The sequence below is a fragment of the Giraffa tippelskirchi genome, chromosome 7 (genome assembly GCF_054371585.1).
Source record: "Giraffa tippelskirchi isolate mGirTip1 chromosome 7, T2T-mGirTip1v1.2.pri, whole genome shotgun sequence".
NCBI lineage: Eukaryota > Metazoa > Chordata > Mammalia > Artiodactyla > Giraffidae > Giraffa > Giraffa tippelskirchi.
In genome coordinates this window covers 86,218,387-86,237,271 of record NC_137281.1, presented here as the reverse complement: position 1 = coordinate 86,237,271, position 18,885 = coordinate 86,218,387, and the positions used below count along the sequence as shown (strand labels likewise).

The window sequence follows — 18,885 nt, the reverse complement described above, 5'->3', positions numbered from 1 at the left end:
TGACTTTTTATCTGTAAACAACAAAAAAGACCTCATGTGACACACATTAACATCACAGCCTGAATTACTGTAACTACCACCTACATTAAGAAATATTAACACACCAGAAACTCCACTGTACAAGAGTCACTACCCTACCCCTGTCCAAAAGTAATCACTATTTTCACTTCTAAAATCACAGATGAGTTCTACCTATTTTCGAACTTTATAAAAATTGAACCATAAAGTATGTATTATTTCATGCATGGCTTTTTCTTTCAATGATATTTGTGGATTTATCAATCCGCTGAGCACTGGTTTCCCAATTTTCATTACTGGCAACATGCCATCATATGATTAGAGCACTATTTTCCTATTCTAGTGTTGTTTCCGGTTTTGATTCACTGTGAATAAAGCTAATGAGAACAACATTGTGCACGTTTTTTGATGCATATATTTATATACTTCTGATGAGTATACTCCTAGGAATACAACCACTGTCTCATAAAATAAGTTTGTCTGCAGTTTTAGTAGAGTCTGCCAAACAGCATTAGAGCTAAAGTGATTAAATCAATGTACAGTCCTAACAGCAGTATATTAGCATCTCAACTGTTCCTCATCCTAGCCAATACCCAGTATTGTTAGTTTCTCTTATTTTAGCCACTCTGGTGAAGTTCAGTGTTACCTCATTGCCGCTTTTGTTTACATTCCTCTGAAAACTGAAAACAACAACCTCTCTTTCAAATGTTTACTAGCCACCTGGTGAGGGCTTCCCAGGTGGCTCAGTGGTAAAGAACTGAACTGCTAATACAAGAGACACAGGTGGGAAGATCCCCTGGAAGGGAAACCTAATCCAGTATTCTTGCCAGGAAAATTTTGTGGACAGAAGAGCCTGGGGCTACAGCACATGGGGTCACAAAGAGTCCACAGGACTGAGTGACTGAGCATGCAAGGGACAGAGATCTGTGAGGTTCAAGTCTTGCCCATTTTCTATTGGTTTATCTGTCTTTGTTTACCTATTGATCTATAGTTCTTTATAGAGTTTATCAGAAGTCAAGTTTTTCTGAAAAGGACCAGACAGTGAGAATCTTTGGCTCTGTGGGCCTACTCAAATCCTCTGCTATAGCATGAAAGCAGCTATAGTCAATACATGAGTGCCAATAAAATTTTACTTATGGACAGTATAATCTGAATTTCATAAAATTTTATGTATCACTAAATATTATTCTTCTGATATTTTTCAGCCATTTAAAACCATATAAACTATTTTTAGTTCACAGGCTATATAAAAAATAAGGAGTTAGCAGATCTGGTCCAAGGCATGTAGTTTGCTGACTCTTGGTCTCAACAAAGATCTTGTCAATTTATATATAAGTCTTCTCAGGGGCTTATCAACATTGTTATTCTTTACAAGCACCAACTTTTGCCTTTGTGGAAACACTTTATTTTGAATGTCTGCTTTCTATTTCATTAATTTTTGTTCTTATGATTATTTCTTTGTTTTCTTTGGGTTATATTTGCTATTCTTTTCTCTTTTAGCTTTTTTTGAGATATTTATTTATGCATGTGTTCTATTAAAATATAGCTAATTTACAATGTTGTGTTAGTTTCTGGTGTATAAGAAAGTGATTCAGTTATGTATATATACTTTTTCATATTCTCTTCCATTATGGTTTATTACAAGATATTAAATATAGTTCCCTGTGTTATACAGTAGGACCTTGTTGTTTTATGTATAGTAGGTTTGTGTCTGCTAATCCCAAACTCTTAATTTATCATTCACCCCTCCTTTCTCCTTTTGTAACCATAAATTTGTTTTCTAGATCTGTTGAGTCTTTTTTGTAAGTTCATTTTTATCATTTTAGGTTCCACATATAAGTGATATCATATGATATTTGTCTTTCTCTGTCTGATTTCACATAGTATGATAACCTCTAGGTCCACCCATGTGGCTGCAAATGGTATTATTTCACACTTTTATGGCTGAGTAGCATTCCACTGTGTGAATATGTGTGTATACATATACACATATATATTAATACATATACATATAACATCTTTTTTACCCATTTATTGAGATGAATATTTAAATCACTAAACTTTCAGCCTTTCTTCCCTTCTAATATATGTACTAAGTAAGAGCTTCATAGGTGGCTCAGTAGTAAAAGAATCTGCCTGCCAAAGCAGGAGACACAAGAGACACGGGCTGGATCTCTGGGTCCGGAAGATCCCCTGGAGTAGGAAATGACAACCTGCTTCAGTATTCTTGCCTGGAAAATTCCATGGACAGAGGAGCCTGGCAGGCTACAGTCCATGAGGTCGTAAAGAGCAGAACACAACTGAAACACACAAGACTATACATATCCTCTAAGCATCCCCTGCGTGCTGCATACTTAGTCGCTCCAGTCGTGTCTGACACTTTGCGACCCTGTGGTTGGTAGCCTGCCAGTCCATGGGGTTCTCCTGGCAAGAATACTTGAGTGGGCTGCCATGCCCTCCTCCAGGGGATCTTATTGACCCAGGGCTCAAACCCAGGTCTCCTGCATTGCAGGCAAATTCTTTACTGTCTGAGCCACCAGGGAAGCCCCTAGTTCTGTAATTAATTTCAATCTTAATTCCACAGAGGTCAAATCCATAGAATTTCAATTTTCTTAAATTTGTTAAGATTTGTTCTATGGTCAGTATACAGCATATTTTAATAACAGTTTCATAGGCATTTATAAAAATAGTTTATTCATTTGTTTGGTGCAATATTTTAACAACATCAATTAAGTCAACTTTGTGAATTGTGTTGTTCAGTTTTGTATTATGATGGTTTGCAGTTTTTATTTTGTTTGTATTTACTTGCTTTGTTCTACATATCCTACCTATTACTGAAGTGTATTAAAATCTACCACTTGGGGCTGTGGGTTTGTTTAGTCTACTTTTTGTAGTTCTATCAGTTTCTGTCTTTCTTATTTTGAGATTATGTTATGAAGTAATACATATTTGGGCTTCCCTGGTGACTCAGACGGTAAAGAGTCCACCTGCAATGCAGGAGACCTGGGTTCAATCCCTGGGTCGGGAAAATACCCTGGAGAGGAAATGGCAACCCACTCCAGTATTTTTGCCTGGACACGACCCTAATGGCAGAAAGTGAAGAGAAACTAAAGAGCCTCTTGATGAAGGTGAAAGAGGACAGTGAAAAAGCTGACTTAAAACTCAACATTTAAAAAATTAAGATCATGGTATCTGGTCTCATCACTTCACAGCAAACAGATGGGGAAAAAGTGGACACAGTGACAGATTTTATTTTCTTGAGCTCCAAAATAACTGCTGATGGTGACTGCAGCCATGAAATGAAAAGACACTAGCTGCTTGGAAGAAAAGCTGTGACAAACCTAGACAGCATATTAAAAAGCAGAGACATCACTTTGCCAACAAAGTTCCATCCAGTCAAAGCTATGGTTTTTCCAGTAGTCATGTATGGGATGTCAGAGTTGGATCATAAAAAAGGCTGAGTGCCAAGGAATTGATGCTTTTGAACTGTGGTGCTAGAGAAGACTCTTGACAGTTCCTTGGACAGCAAAGAGATCAAATCAGTCCATCCTAAAGGAAATCAACCCTGAATACTCATTTGGAAGGGGGGATGCTGAAGTTGAAGCTGCAATATTTTGGCCACCTAATGCAAAGAGCCAACTCACTGGAAAAGACCCTGATGCTGTGAGATTGAGGTCAGGAGGAGAAGGGGGTGACAAAGGATGACATGGTTGGATGGCATCATTGACTCAATGAACACAAGTTTTAACAAACTCGGGGAGATAGCGAAGGACAGAGAAGCTGGGCGTGCTGCAGTCCGTGGGGTCGCAAAGAGTCAGACATGACTGAGCAACTGAACAACAACAATACATATTTAGAATCGTTTTATTTTCCTTCTATATTAACTCTTAATAATATGAAAAGTCTACTATTTCACTACTCATTTTCCCTTAGTCCACCTTATTCTATGTTCCTTTTCCTTTCCTTTCTTACTTTCTTTTGGAGAACTTTTTATTTTTACTTTCTTCTTTTATTACCTTGTTATAGTTAGATTTTTCTATTGTTTTTTCAAAGCCTCCCACAAAGATTACAGGACACATCCCTGCCTTATTAACTGCTAATATAACACAGTACTTTTACCACTTCCTGGACATTTTAAGAATCTTAGAAGACTAACTCCACATCCTTACTCCTGACTTATACGTGTGTGTATTCTATTTTAAATCCCATTTAACATTATCATTCTACATAGTCAATATCCACTTAGATTTACCCAAATATTTAACCCATCCTTTGCTCCTCAATTCTTCTTCATCATCTGAATGTTCAAGAAAAACACACTTTGTCTGACATGATCCAAGCCATCAATGTTTTGCCTCATGATTTCTGCATCCAAAGTTTTATTTAAAATAATCTTTTCTTGCTCCTGGGTGACAAAGTTATCCTCCTATACTTTCTTCTACTAACTTTACAGTCTGTAGAGTAAATGAGATGGAGTTCCAAATAAGATGGAGTTCACTAATATTTTATTTGTCCAGTTTCATTGACACAGAGGCAAAGAAATAAACTGGTCATTCTACAATTGGTCTAAATCTATTTTCCATCTAGCCAGAGCAATGGCTGAGCTCAAGTGAGGTAATAGTTATATGAACTCTAAGACTTGCTCTTGTGGTTTTCAGAGGTTATAAATCCACCCACAGATAACAACAGAGAATATAAACATTCTATGCCTCTGCCAGCATAGAACCCAATGTTCTCCTCAATTCCTATCAATCAGAGTAGGAATGTGACTACTTCCCACTCTGAAACCCACAAAATGTACCAAAAGACTTTCGTATAAAACATGAAACCACCCTGAACCATATAGCAGGAAGCATTTTATCAAATATAATACATTTGGAGACAACTTGAATGTCATGAGCTAACGTGTACTTCCACATATCCAAGCAGTGTTGTATTTCCCTAAAAGTAACAGAGGTCTTCAAGATTTTTATTTGAAACAAATATTTGCAGACAAATCATAGGAGAGAGAGCAAATGTTCCTCTGATGGTACATTTCCAGATGGAGGAAGAGCAAGGAAGATGGCGAGGTTATGTGTACATGCCATGGTCATTTTCTTTGACTTCTGAATCACAGAGCCTGTAAGGGAGATGCTCTGATGGTCAGCATTAGTTGAAAAGAAAAAAAAAAATCATAAAATCAAACAGGTGTTACATTGAAAGCCACAGCGCACTCCTTCCTGGGTGATCTATTCACCTGAAAGGTGAAAACACCAATGCTTAGGATATGTGGTTCTTGGTCAGAGAAAGATAAAGTATTCTGAGATAAGAAAAGTGATCCAGATGCCCCAGACTGCACCCTTCTCTACCTTATACTACAGATAACAACAACTAATTTTGAGCTTATACCATATTCTAGTCACCATTCTGGGAGTTTTACAAGTATTACTCTTCTGATCCTGAAAACAACTCCAATGAGGTAAGTACTCTTATTATCTTCACTTTACAGATGAGGAAAATGAGGTTCAGAGCAGTAAATCTCCTATAGTTATACAGCTAGGAAATACAAGACCCAGCATTTGAGCCCAAGCGACCTGGTTTAAAGCTTAGACTTTTAACTATTACGCTGTATTTGCCTCCTCTACATTAATGTTTAACAATTAGCAAACCCATAAAGTACAACAGTATTTTTAAAATTTATACAAGAAATATTTGCATACCTTGTACTGTAAGCTCTGCTTGAGCTTCAATGGTCTCATTTCCATTATCAGCTATACAAAAATAAGTCCCAGCATCATCCTCGGTGACATCACTGATCTCCAGACTACCACCTGCCAGCAATACCAACCTTCCAGAGCTGCATTAAAAATATTGATATGTTTCAGAACGAGAAATATGATACCTGAAAAACTCTCTACATAAAACAGATAAAACATTTATATTATTTATACAGCTACAGATGGACTGAGACCAATGTAAAATATCAGAATTTAATTTAGTTCAATTTACCTTGCTCATATTTTACATGCATAAATATCATAAATACAAATCAAAATGTTACAATGAATTATCTCTGACACTGATTATTCCCAAAGGGATACCACTGTTGTGACCAATTCCACTGCCCACAATCCATCCCTGCTTACCCACTCCACCCAGTTTTGTTTTGTTTTTTTTCAAATTGTGTAATTCTGAAGTCTGGTTTCACTCTGAGAATCACACCAGCACAGTGATGCCACACTCAAATGACTAACACAGAGGGCAACATGTCAGATCAGAAACAGTAAGTCATGGGGTCACAGTGCCTACTGAAAGTTTCCAATGATAGCTTGGCTAGGAAAGGCAGGAAAAGAGGAAGGGAGGGAGAGAGAAGAATGGTTGCCAGAGAGCAGTTTTCTGGGTGTGGCAACTGGGCACAAACTAGCCACCATCACACCATTATCAGCAAGGATGCTAAACATTACTGACCCAACTCTACATGACTTAAGTCTATTTAAAGAGAATATATATTTTTAAATTTTTGTACAGGTCAAGTATTTTCATAAAGGAATTCTGCTATCTGTAACATTGTAGTATGTTATATATACATTATTTGAAGTAATCCCTGGAAAGTGAAATAGCTACCACAAGAAAATCTCATTTCCTGTCCCACTCCCTCCCTCCCTTTCTCTCTCTCAAAAAGAATATTTAAAAGGAAAGCCGAATCATTCTGTAACATCAAGGAAGAAATCACAAATCAATACTGATGAAATTTTTATAAAGTCAATAAATTTAGTTAAATTTGGAGACTTTGGAGAGTTACAATTTTACTTTTACTTTAAGGTTTTGTAACTAACTGGTTTTCACAGGTAGATTTTTCTCATAGATCTTAATATCGTTATAGTTCCTGTCTGTATTTATGCTCAACAAAAAAGTTCTGATTACAATTTGGCTTTTCATATGAATTCCTGATGGGGAAGAAAAATCAGAGAAAATCACTATTCAGTCTGGGCCACACTTAAAACAATTCTCATTCTAAGTAAAGCACTATACTGGCTTAAGTTTTAGTACACTATGAATCTGGGTAATTAGTCTTCCTGAATTCAACAGGCAAGATTAAGTTTCTGTGCCAAGGGAAAACCAGAATCAGGTGTGGTGATTTCTCTAAGAAATACTCTAAAAGATCATGACTAAATTTATCAAGTGGCCTTCCAATGTGAACTATCTTAATTACACCCTCAAATTACAACTTCATGTGATAGAAAAGCTAGACAACATATAATGGAAGAAAGCAAGAAAGAATGATTAGGATAAAAGAAACAGAGATAAAACAAGATTTGCGTGCCTCACAAAACAGGGCAAATTTACAAAAGTTAATATCCTATATTTTACTACTGGTCAAATTCACTACTATGTTTCATAAATGGAAACCAATATTCATAAAGGGGAAATCAGTCCTACACACATACGATACCCAACTAAGTGGAATATAATTTGAAACACTAGTTAGTACAGTACTTTTGAAACTGAGGTATAGCAATTTATATCTAATAATTATACTAAGAAACATTCCTGATACTTGCTATGCCTCATATTTGCCATGAGTACAAGAACAGTAGAAGTCAGTCTTTCTTAATGCAGCTGATTTTACTTTCCTTAAAAGAAGTCTGGGAGGAAGAATGTCCAACAGCTTCTCAGAAATGATTTAAGTTGTTCACGTAACATATGGTGGCTTATAGCACAAAGGAAATCAAGCTTTTAGAGCTCTAAAATTCAAAGATGCAGTCAACAGAAACAGTAAGTGGAAAAGTATTCATGGTCAACGGACCCAAACTGAGCACTGCTGGACATAAGGAGTGTATGTACATATGTGTCTCTGAGTAACCAGGGCTCAGCTGAGGAGAACATGGTGTGCTAAGACCTATTTCTCTGGCCAAAGGGAAAGGCTTTTGAGCAGATTGATAAGATGATCAGATTTAGTGAAGAAACAAGGAGAAGTTGTAAAGTCATTGTGATGGAATTGAAGAGAAAAGGATGAATCATGGCAGTAGCAACAGGGGTAAAGAGAGGCATGAAGTAATCACCACTCTTTTGAAAAGTTGGATGATGAAGTTAAAGAAGGGGATTTATTCATTCATTCAACAATTATTTACTGGTGTCCCTATGTATGTCAGGTAACAGCTGGGATACTGAAGCAAGCAAAAACAAAATCAGTGCTGTCATGCAATTCAGAGGGAAAGATGGACATAGAAAATGGTAAACTCTACACAACAGTAGAGTTATGGGCTTCCCTGGTGGCTCAGACAGTAAAGAATCTGCCTGTAATGCAGGAGATCCGGGTTTGATCCCTGGGTCGGGTAGTTACCTTGGAGAAGGAAATGGTGACCCATTCCAGTATTCTTGCCTGGAGAATTCTATGGAGAGAGGAGCCTGATGGGCTACAGTCTATGGGGTCACAAAGAGCTGGACACTACTGAGCGACTTTCACGACACAATGGTATATCAAAACAATTTGTCAGAAAATCAGAAAAAGATTTCACTGATAAAAATGACCTTTGAGCTTAGATCTGAAGAATGAATAGGAGCTAGCTGATAATGAAGGGGAGGAAAAGATTTCAAAAAAAGAAAGTCTAGCACATGCAAAGGATTGTGACAGAAAGGATCACAGTGTATCTGGGGATCCAAAAATCACAAATGTGGCCAGATGTAAGAATTAAAAAAGCAAAAATATAAGGATGGAGCCAGACGACACAAGGCTCTGAAAGCCATTTTAAGAATCTGAGTCCTTAACTTGAAAAAAATGGAAGTCCATTAAACATCTTTAAAAGTGGGTGGGAAGTTGACAATGATGTAGTTAAGACCTGGGCTTTGGAAAGACTGCTATGGCAAGAGCATTTGGAATGAGGCCAGAGTATATGTGGGGTTAAAAGGAGGCTACTGAAGTAACTGACGTGACAGTCAACAGCAGCCTGGAATAAGGTGTTAGCAACGCACATGAATTTCAGAGATATTTAGGAGGTAAAATGACAGATGGACTGGACAGAAAAGCTGAGGAAGAAACACACGTCAAAAAAGATTCTTAAGGTCAGGGCAGTAAGTGTGAAGGGGAACGCAGAAGGAAAATGACTTAATTTAGGTTTTTATGTATTGTTATTTGAGTGAGAGAGAGGTAAGCTTTTTTAAAGACAAAAGAGAGGTAGCCAATGGAGAGGAAAATATCTGAAAAGAGGATTCACAAAACTACTGGAGAAAATGGAAAATAATATCCAGAGCACAAAGGAACTTCTTAGACACCTCTTCCTCTAAAACAGCAGGCGAGGAAGGGTAGGTGAAAGCTAATCTTACATACACTCTCATTTGCTTTTTTTCTTTAAACTTTTTAGAGGCACCTGTAGATTCACATGCAGGTCCAAGGAATAATACAGAGAGACCTCATGGACCCTTAGCTTCCCTCAACAGTAAGATCTTGTGAAACTATAACTAGGAGATGGACATTCCCACCACAAGGATCCCTCCTGCTGCTCTTTTATAGCCATATCCACCTCTCTCCCTCGCCCACCTCCTCATTAACCCCTGGCAACCACTAACCTGTTCTCCACTTCAATAATTTTGACATTTCATGAAGAATGTTACATAAATAGTCACATGGCATGCAACCTCTGGGGATTGGCTTTTTTCACTCAGCATATTGTCTGGAGATTCATCCAGGTTGTTGCAATTGTCAATAGTTCATTCCTTTTATTGCTGAACAGTAATTCCAGAGTATGAATAGACATTGTTTATTTAATCCTTCACTCAATGAAAGACAGCTGGGTTGTTCCCAGTTTGGGGGTATTATGAATAAAGCTGCTATAAATATACACGTGCAGGTTTCTGTCTGAACGTAAGTTAGTTTCAGTGGGATAAATGCCCAAGAACGTAAATGTTAGGTAATATGGCGGTTGCAACAAATTTCTTCAGAAACTGTTAAACAGTTCTTCTGAGTGGCTGCACCACTTCACATTCCTACCAGCAATGCCAGAGTGATCTCATTTCTCCACATACTTGACAACATTTGGCACTGTCACTCTTTAAGTATGCAGTGGTATCTTGTGGTTTTAATTTGCCCTTACTAATGGCTAATGATATTAAACAATTTTTCCTGTGCTTATCTGCCATCTGTACATCTTTTTTGGTGAACCATCTATCTAAGATGACAGAGGATAAGATGGTTGGATGGTATCACCGACTCAAAGGACATGAGTTTGAATAAGCTCCGGGAGTTGGTGATGGACAGGGAAGCCTGGTGTGCTGCAGTCCATGGGGTTGCAAAGAGTTGGACACCACTGAGTGACTGAACTGAACTATCTAACTCTTCCGTCTACGTTCTAACTGAATTATATACTTTTTTAAATACTGAGTTTTGAGATACCTTTACACATTTTAGATACTCCTCCTTTGTTTGATATATGGTTGGCAAATATTCTGTCCCCACAAAAATTCTGTAGTTTTATCTTTTCATCCTCTTAACATGGTCTTTCACAAAGCAAAAGTTTTTAATTTTATTGTTTAGTTGCTAAGTCATGTCCTGTTCTTCTGTGACCTCATGGACTGTAGCCCTCCAGGCTTCTCTGTTCATAGTGTTTCCCAGGCAAGATAACACAGAATTTACATGCACCCAAAATGTGAGGCATAATAAAATTCTCATTATATAATATTAGCTCCAATTCTTTCCATTTTCTAGAAAGACTGTGTAGAATTGGTTCTAACTCTTTAAACACTGATAGAATTCTTCAATGAAGCTATGTGGACTTGCAGACTTCTGGGGAGAGTTTTAAAATTACAAATTTAATCTCCTTAAGAGTTAAGAGGGCTACTTAACTTATTTCATATTGGGTTAGATATGGCAGTTTGTGTTTTATAGGAAATGGTTTGTCTAAGTCAAACTTATGTGATGTACAATTGTTTATGTTGTTGTTCAGTCACCAAGTCGTGTCCGACTCCTTGTGATCCCATGGAATGCAGCACACCAGGCCTCCATGTCCTTCACCACCTCCTGGAATTTGCCCAAGTTCATGTCCATTAAATTAGCAATGCCATCCAACCGTCTCATCCTCTGTCACCCTCTTCTCCTTCTGCCTTCAATCTTTCCCAGCATCTGGGTCTTTTCTAAAGAGTCGGCTCTTGGCATCAGGTGGCCAAAGTATTGCAGCTTCAGCATCAGTCCTTCCAATGAGTATTCAGGGTTGATTTCCTTTAGGATGGACTGGTTTAATCTCTGTTCAAGAGACTCTCAAGAGTCTTCTCCAGCATCACAGTTCAAAAGCATCAATTCTTCGGCACTCTGCCTTCTTTGTGGTCCAACTCTCACATCCACACATGACTACTGGACTACATGAGCAGTAGTTGTTTATAGTATTCTCTTATTATCCTTTCAATGTTTGCAGGGTCTGTAGTGGCACCCCCAGTTCAGTCCTAATATTGATCATCTTGTGTCATCTCCCTTTTTTTCCAGTTCACTAATTCTTTCCTTTATCCCATCCAGTCTCTTGTTAGCCCATCTAATGAGTTGGGTTTTTTTGTTGTAGTTGTTATTGTCTTAGTTCAAAATTTTCCATTTAGTTCTTCTTTAAATCTTCTATTCCTCTGAAGAGACTATTTATCTCTTGAGATATTCTGTTTTTCTGTTTATTTCTAATGTATTCATAATTCCTTGTGGAAGTATTTTAATGATAACTGCTTTAAAAATCTTTCTTACATAATTCAAAGATCTGTAATCTCAGTTTTAGCATTAATTGTCTTTTCTCATTTGAGATTCTCCTCATTCTTGGTATGGTGATCAATTTTCCATTGACATCTGGATATTTGGGGCATTATGTTATAAGATTCTGGATCCTACTGAACCTTTTGCTTTCAGGTGGCTTCTTCTGACACCCAGTGGAGAGGGGAGGTGCTACCTCAGTAAGTCAGGTGGAAGTGGAAGTCCAGGTTCCACCCTCAGTCTTCACTGACATCTGAGGGGGAAGGGGGGCTCCTCATCAGGCCTTAGCAGGACTGAGAGTTCTGGCTCCTCATTACGCCTCCACTGAGACTGCTCTCTGGCTGGGTGCATTAAAAGTGCCTCATTACTGTTCCCCACATGGCGTCCAGTAACACCATGAAGAGAGAGGATTCGACATTACAAGGTACTAAAAGTCCTGACTCTCCACAGGTCTCCTTTGATACCACCCTAGTGGAGAAGGGAAGCTGGGAAAGAGTGTGTCTATTGCCAGGTGGGATAAAAGTCCAGGCTCCCCAGGCGCCTCCACTGATACAGCAGGGGTGGGGGCCTCAATACTGCCTGGTTGGGATGAAAGTCTTGGCTCTCTACTTAGCCTCTGACACCACAGAGCAGGGAGGATGGGAGACTTCATCACAACCTGGTGACGGTAGACATCTAGGCATCCCACTAAGCCTTTGCTGGCATGGGAGAAGATGGGACCACCGTTTTTTATGTGGTATTTGTCTGGAGTAGGAATCATTAGAGTAGTTTGGAGTAGTTTTTATCTTGCTGCCCCTTTCTGGTCCTTTGGCTAGAGAAAACACACTTTGGCAGTGCTTTTTTGTTTGTGCCTAGTGGTGTTTCCAAGTGATCAGCTTCTTCAGCTCAAGCTGGGATATACAAGGTAAAAACAAAACCCAGGGAACTTAATATCATTTTGTTTCTTAGGTCTAAGGTCCCTTCCTCTCTCCACCTTTCAGAGTCTTGCATCTGTTCTACATGTAACGTCCAGAGTTTTCAGTTGTATGCAACAGGAAGAAGAGGGGATAATACTACTCAACCTTCGCAGAAATGGAAGTCCTCCACTTGTCCTTTAAATAATCTAATTTTTCTACTATTGTCAATTGTAATCTAACATTAAGCATTTATATAACTATAACCTGTTTCTTTTGCAGCTGAGTTCTAATCTATCATTCCACTAAAACATAACATTATTTAATTACTAAATTACATTTTGCTGTCAGTCACCATGCACTTTAGCATTTGTATTTTCTGAATTCTCTCTCTTTCAAATAAAACTACTCAATGAATGGGATACATTTCTACCACCAACCTCACTTCAATAGCTATGTTTGGTTTGGATCCAAACAAATGTGAACAAAAGATTGACCAAATATATCAATTCTTAACACATTTATAAAAGTCATGGAAATGTTTTGAAATATTCTTAACTAGTTCCTAAGACTAATAATTGAGACGGATGTCTAATAATTTGTTTGGTTTTTCTTTTTCACTAGAGCCAGCCTGGTTACTATCTAGATTTCTAGCCACATTTTTCTTTCAATTTCTAAATTTCTTTCTAATTTGAGGTCTACATAATTTATTAACTAAGGTCCATCTACATATCTCATAAGACTCTGGCAGAAACAAGGATACTTTGAATAATTACTTGTATCTAACCTGAAGCACTGTTGTGTTCCATTCACCTACTTACATTTTGCTATACTACATTCAGATATTCAACCAAAATACATTGGTTGCACTCTTCCTACCCAATTATATGCCATGTACTGTGCCTGGGTCTGGAAACACCAGTGTGAAGAACACCAACACTGTCTTGCTCTTATATTCTTCTGAAGCTTCCTGAGACAGTGGTATGGCAAAGCAATGCTTCTCAGACTTTTCTACCACGTAACTGAAGTGTTGAGAAGCCTACAGAACTCAAGATGGGGAAGCCTACTCAATCTTCTGTCTCTTATTTATCCTTAAAATTCAAAGTAATGTAACTAGGAAATTACTAAATTTGCCTTAATTTTCTTCACAGCACTTATTGTAAACTGAAATTTTATGTTCATATGATTACTGCCTGACTCTTGTCCACTAGAATATGAACTCCCTAAGAGCAAAAAATCTCTTATTTGGTTCACTACTCTATTTCCTGTACCTAGAACAGGGCCTAACATAAAGAGCATTTAATAAATATTTGTTGAATAATCATTGAATAAACAAATGAGAGTCATGGAAATTCTCACTTTTATTTCTTATATAAGAAGTCAAACTCTTATTATCTGTCTTCAGAATGTACTTCTATGAAGATAAAATATAAAAGCTTTAAAAATAACCTATCTCAGCTCTCCTATTCCTGAGACTTTGTTCTAACATGTAGCCAATTAAAATTTCTACTCTAAGAGCTTAAAATTTGTATACCCTATCTTAAGGTTCCTTTTCAGTCAGTGTAGGTTTAAAAAAATTCCCTTAAAGTCTTATGAATTCTTGGTATAATATTTAGCTGGAAAAAAGAGTGGGGGAAAAGGGAGCAAAGTATAGACAGAAGCTGGTGACTGGACAGGTGTTCAGTAAGAAATCAGGTGATACTGAAGATGGTACTATCAGTTTGGCTAACGGAACATGTGAGGAATGATCTGATTGTATTCTAGCATCCCCACTGATCAGTAAAGGTTGATCACCGAGCTGACTAGACAGATACTCCTTTCCATATCTTGTTTACTGAACTACACAAATTAAGATTACCTGCTTACGCTGAGTTAGTCAGCTGGGAAGCTCTACACTTGCTCTATCCAAACAATAGCCACCGGCCACATGTGGCTACTGACACTTGAAATGTGGCTACACTGACTGAGGAAATGTAAATGTAGGATCTGAAGTAGGACTAAACACAAACTTTATTGTTTTGGTACAACTAAATTTCACTTTAACCAGTACATTGTATAAATTATTTTATTTAGTTAATGACATATGTTCCAGAAAATTTTTAATTATATATGTGGCTTTCATCATGTTCCCGTTAGATAGCACTGCTCCGGGAAAATGGTCCTCAACTGGGGATAATTTTGTCTCCTGAGAGACATCTGGCAATTGGTTGACACAACTTGGGTGTGCTACTGCATCTCATGGGCAGAGGCCAGGGATATTACTGTACATTCTACAATGCACAAGATGACTTTGTTACGGAAATAAATCATACAGAACTACCACCACCACCCAGTTCTCTTACCAGAATACAACTGAGAAAAAAATCCATTACCTAAGGAAGTAAATGGCCCTTCATGGATCACAGCCTTGTTGGGGCGAAGGGGCTTGCACAACTCAATGAAGCTATGAGCCATGCCATGCAGAGCCACACAAGAAGGACAGGTCATGTTGAAGATTTCTGACAAAACATGGTCCACTGGAGGAGGGAATAACAAACCACACTCCAGTATTCTTGCCGCAAGAAGCCCATGAACAGGATGATAAGGAACCCCATGAACAGTATGAAAAGGCAATATGACATGACACCAGAAGACAAGCCCCTAGATCAGAAGGTGTCCAGTATGCTACTGGGGAAGAGCAAAGGGCAATTACTAATAGCTCCAGAAAGAATGAAGCAGCTGGGCCAAAGTGGAAACGACACTCAGTTGTAGGTGTGTCTGGTGGCAAAAGTAAAGTATGATGCTGTAAGGAACAATATTACATAGGAAATTTGGAATGTTAAGTCCATAAATCTAGGTAAACTGGACCTGGTCAAAGAGGACATGTTAAGAGTGAACATCAACATCTTAGAAATCAGTGAACTAACATGGACAGTTTTCATTCCAATCCCAAAGAAAGGCAATGCCAAAGAATGCTCGAACTACCGCACAATTGCACTCATATCACACACTAGTAAAGTAATGCTCAAAATTCTCCAAGCAAGGCTTCAGCAATACGTGAACCATGAACTTCCAGATGTTCAAGCTGGTTTTAGAAAAGGCAGAGGAACCAGAGATCAAATTGCCAACATCCAATGGATCATCGAAAAAGCAAGAGAGTTCCAGAAAAACATCTATTTCTGCTTTATTGACTATGCCAAAGCCTTTGACTGTGTGGATCACAATAAACTGTGGAAAATTCTGAAAGAGATGGGAATACCAGACCACCTGAGCTGCCTCTTGAGAAACCTGTATGCAGGTCAGGAAGCAACAGTTAGAACTGGACATGGAACAACAGACTGGTTCCAAATAGGAAAAGGAGTACGTCAAGGCTGTATATTGTCACCTTGCTTATTTAACTTATATGCAGAGTACATCATGAGAAACGCTGGGCTGGAAGAAACACAAGCTGGAATCAAGATTGGCGGGAGAAATATCAATAACCTCAGATATGCGGATGACACCACCCTTATGGCAGAAAGTGAAGAGGAACTAAAAAGCTTGTTGATGAAAGTGAAAGAGAGTGAAAAAGTTGGCTTAAAGCTCAACATTCAGAAAACTAAGATCATGGCATCTGGTCCCATCACTTCATGGCAAATAGATGGGGAAACAGTGGAAACAGTGTCAGACTTTATTTTAGGGGGCTCCAAAATCACTGCAGATGATGATTGCAGCCATGAAATTAAAAGACGCTTACTCTTTGGAAGGAAAGTTATGACCAACCTAGATAGCATATTAAAAAGCAGAGACATTACTTCGCCGACAAAAGTCCGTCTAGTCAAGGCTATGGTTCTTCCAGTAGTCATGTATGGATGTGAGAGTTGGACGGTGAAGAAAGCTGAGCGCCGAAGAAATTGATGCTTTTGAACTGTGGTGTCGGAGAAGACTCCTGAGAGTCCCTTGGACTGCAAGGAGATCCAACCAGTCCATCCTAAAGGAGATCAGTCCTGGGTGTTCATTGGAAGGACTGATGTTGAAGCTAAAACTCCAATACTTTGGCCACCTCATGCCAAGAGTTGACTCATTGGAAAAGACCCTGATGCTGGGAAGGATTGGGGGCAGGAGGAGAAGGGGACAACAGAGGATGAGATGACTGGATGACATCACTGACTTGATGGACATGAGTTTGGTTAAACTCCGGGAGTTGGTGATGGACAGGGAGGCCTGGTGTGCTGTGATTCATGGGGTCACAAAGAGTCGGACATGACTGAGCAACTGAACTGAACTGAACATGGACAGGAATGGGTGAACTTAATTCAGAAGACTATTGTATCTACTACTCGACAGGAGTTCCTTAGAAGAAATTGAGTGGCTCTCATAGTCAACAAAACAATCCAAAATGCAGTGCATGCATGGGAATTCACTTCAGTTGTGTCCAACTCTTTGTGACACTATGAACCATAATCCATAATCCTCTGTCCATGGGATTCTCCAGGCAAGAATACTGGAGTGGGTTGCATTTCCTTCTCCAGGGGATCTTCCTGACTCAGGGATAGAACCTGCATCTCTTATGTCTCCTGCATTGGCAGATGGTTTCTTTACCACTAGTACCACCTGGGACTTGCCTGAAATCTCAAAAGTGATAGAATGATCTCAGCTCATTTCCAAGGGAAATCATTCAACATCACAGTAATCAAAGTCTATGCCCCAACCACTAATGCTGAAGAAGCTGAAATTGACCAGTTCTGTGAAGATCTGCTAGATCTAAGACCGAACTAATACCCAAAAAGATGTCCTTTTCATCACAAGGGATTGGAATGCAGGAGTAGGAAGTCAAGAGATACACAGAGTAACAGGCATGTTTGGTCTTGGAGTACAAAATGAAGCAGAGCAAAGGCTAACAGAGTTGTGTCAAGAGAACACACTGGTCATAGCAAACAACCTCTTCCAACAACACAACAGACAACTCTACACATAGATGTCAGCAGATGGTCAGTACCGAAATTCAGACTGATTATATTCTTTGCAGCCGAAGATGGAGAAGCTCTATACAGTCAGCAAACGCAAGACTGGACTGACTGTGGCTCAAATCATGAGCTCCTTATTGCAAAATTCAGACTTAAATTGAAGAAGGTTGGTAAAACCACTAGGCAATTCAGGTATGACCTAAATCAAATCCCTTATGATTATACAGCAGAGGTGAAGAATAGATCTGGCAGACAGAAGAACTATGGATGGAGGTTCATAACACTGTACAGGAGGCGGTGACAAAAACTATCCCAAAGGAAAAAAAAAATGCAAGAAGGCAAAGTGGCTGTCTGAGGAGGCTTTACAAATAGTTGAGAAAAGAAAAGAAATGAAAGGCAAGGAAAAAAGAAAAGATGTATCCAACTGAATGCAGAGTTCTAGAGAATAGTAAGTAGAGATAAGGCCTTCTTCAATGAACTATGCACAGAAATAGAGGAAAACAACAGAATGAGAAAGACTAGAGATCTCTGCAAGAAAAGTGGAGATATCAAGGGATTATTTCATGCAACGATGTGCACAATAAAGGACAGAAATGGTAAGGATCTAACAAAAGCAGAAGAGATTAAGAAGAAGTGGTAAGAATACACAGAACTATACAAAAAGATCTTAACGACTTGAATAAACATGATGGTGTGGCCACTCACCTGGAGCCAGACATCCTGGAATGTGAAGTCAAGTGGGCCTTAGGAAGCGTTAGTATGAACACACTTAGTGGAAGTGATGGAATTCCAGCTGAGCTATCTAAAATCTAAAGTGCTGCACTCAACAGATCAGCAAATTTGGAAAACTCAGCAGTGGTCATAGGACTGGAAAAGGTCAGTTTTCACTCCAATCCCCAAGAAAGGCAATGCCAAAGAATGTTCAAACTATCATACAATTGTGCTTATTTCACACACTAGCAAGGTTATGCTCTAAATCCTTCAATCTAGGCTTCAGCAATATATGAACTGAGAACTTCCAGATATACAACCTGGATTCAGAAAAGGCAGAGGAACCAGAGATCAAATTGCCAACATTCGTTGGATCATAGAGAAAGCAAGGGAATTCCAGAAAAACATCTACTTCTGCTTCACTGACTATGCTAAAGCCTTTGACTGTGTGGACCACAAGAAACTATGGAAAATTCTTAAAGAGATGGGAATATCACCATACCTGTCTTCAGAGAAACCTGTATGCAAGTCAAGAAGCAATAGTTACAACTGGACATGGAACAATAAACTGGTTCAAAATTGGGAAAAGAGTATGTTAAGGTTGCATATTGTCACCCTCCTTATGCAACTTCTATGCTGA

The 18,885-nt window shown here is 38.6% G+C and overlaps 1 protein-coding gene across 24 annotated transcripts in view; it reads right to left on the bottom strand.

Moving 5' to 3' along the window:
- NEO1 (neogenin 1) overlaps positions 1–18,885 on the bottom strand; it is a 230,586-nt gene that overhangs the window by 129,288 nt on the left and 82,413 nt on the right. For all 24 annotated transcript variants that reach the window (XR_014060466.1, XR_014060467.1, XR_014060468.1 and 21 more), the window contains exon 5: positions 5,718–5,854. Coding sequence is in view for 21 of the 24 variants with exons in the window: in XM_081513585.1 (XP_081369711.1) it covers positions 5,718–5,854 (137 nt within the window). In the remaining 3 variants the exon portion in view is untranslated. The remainder of the gene's footprint in view (positions 1–5,717; positions 5,855–18,885) is intronic.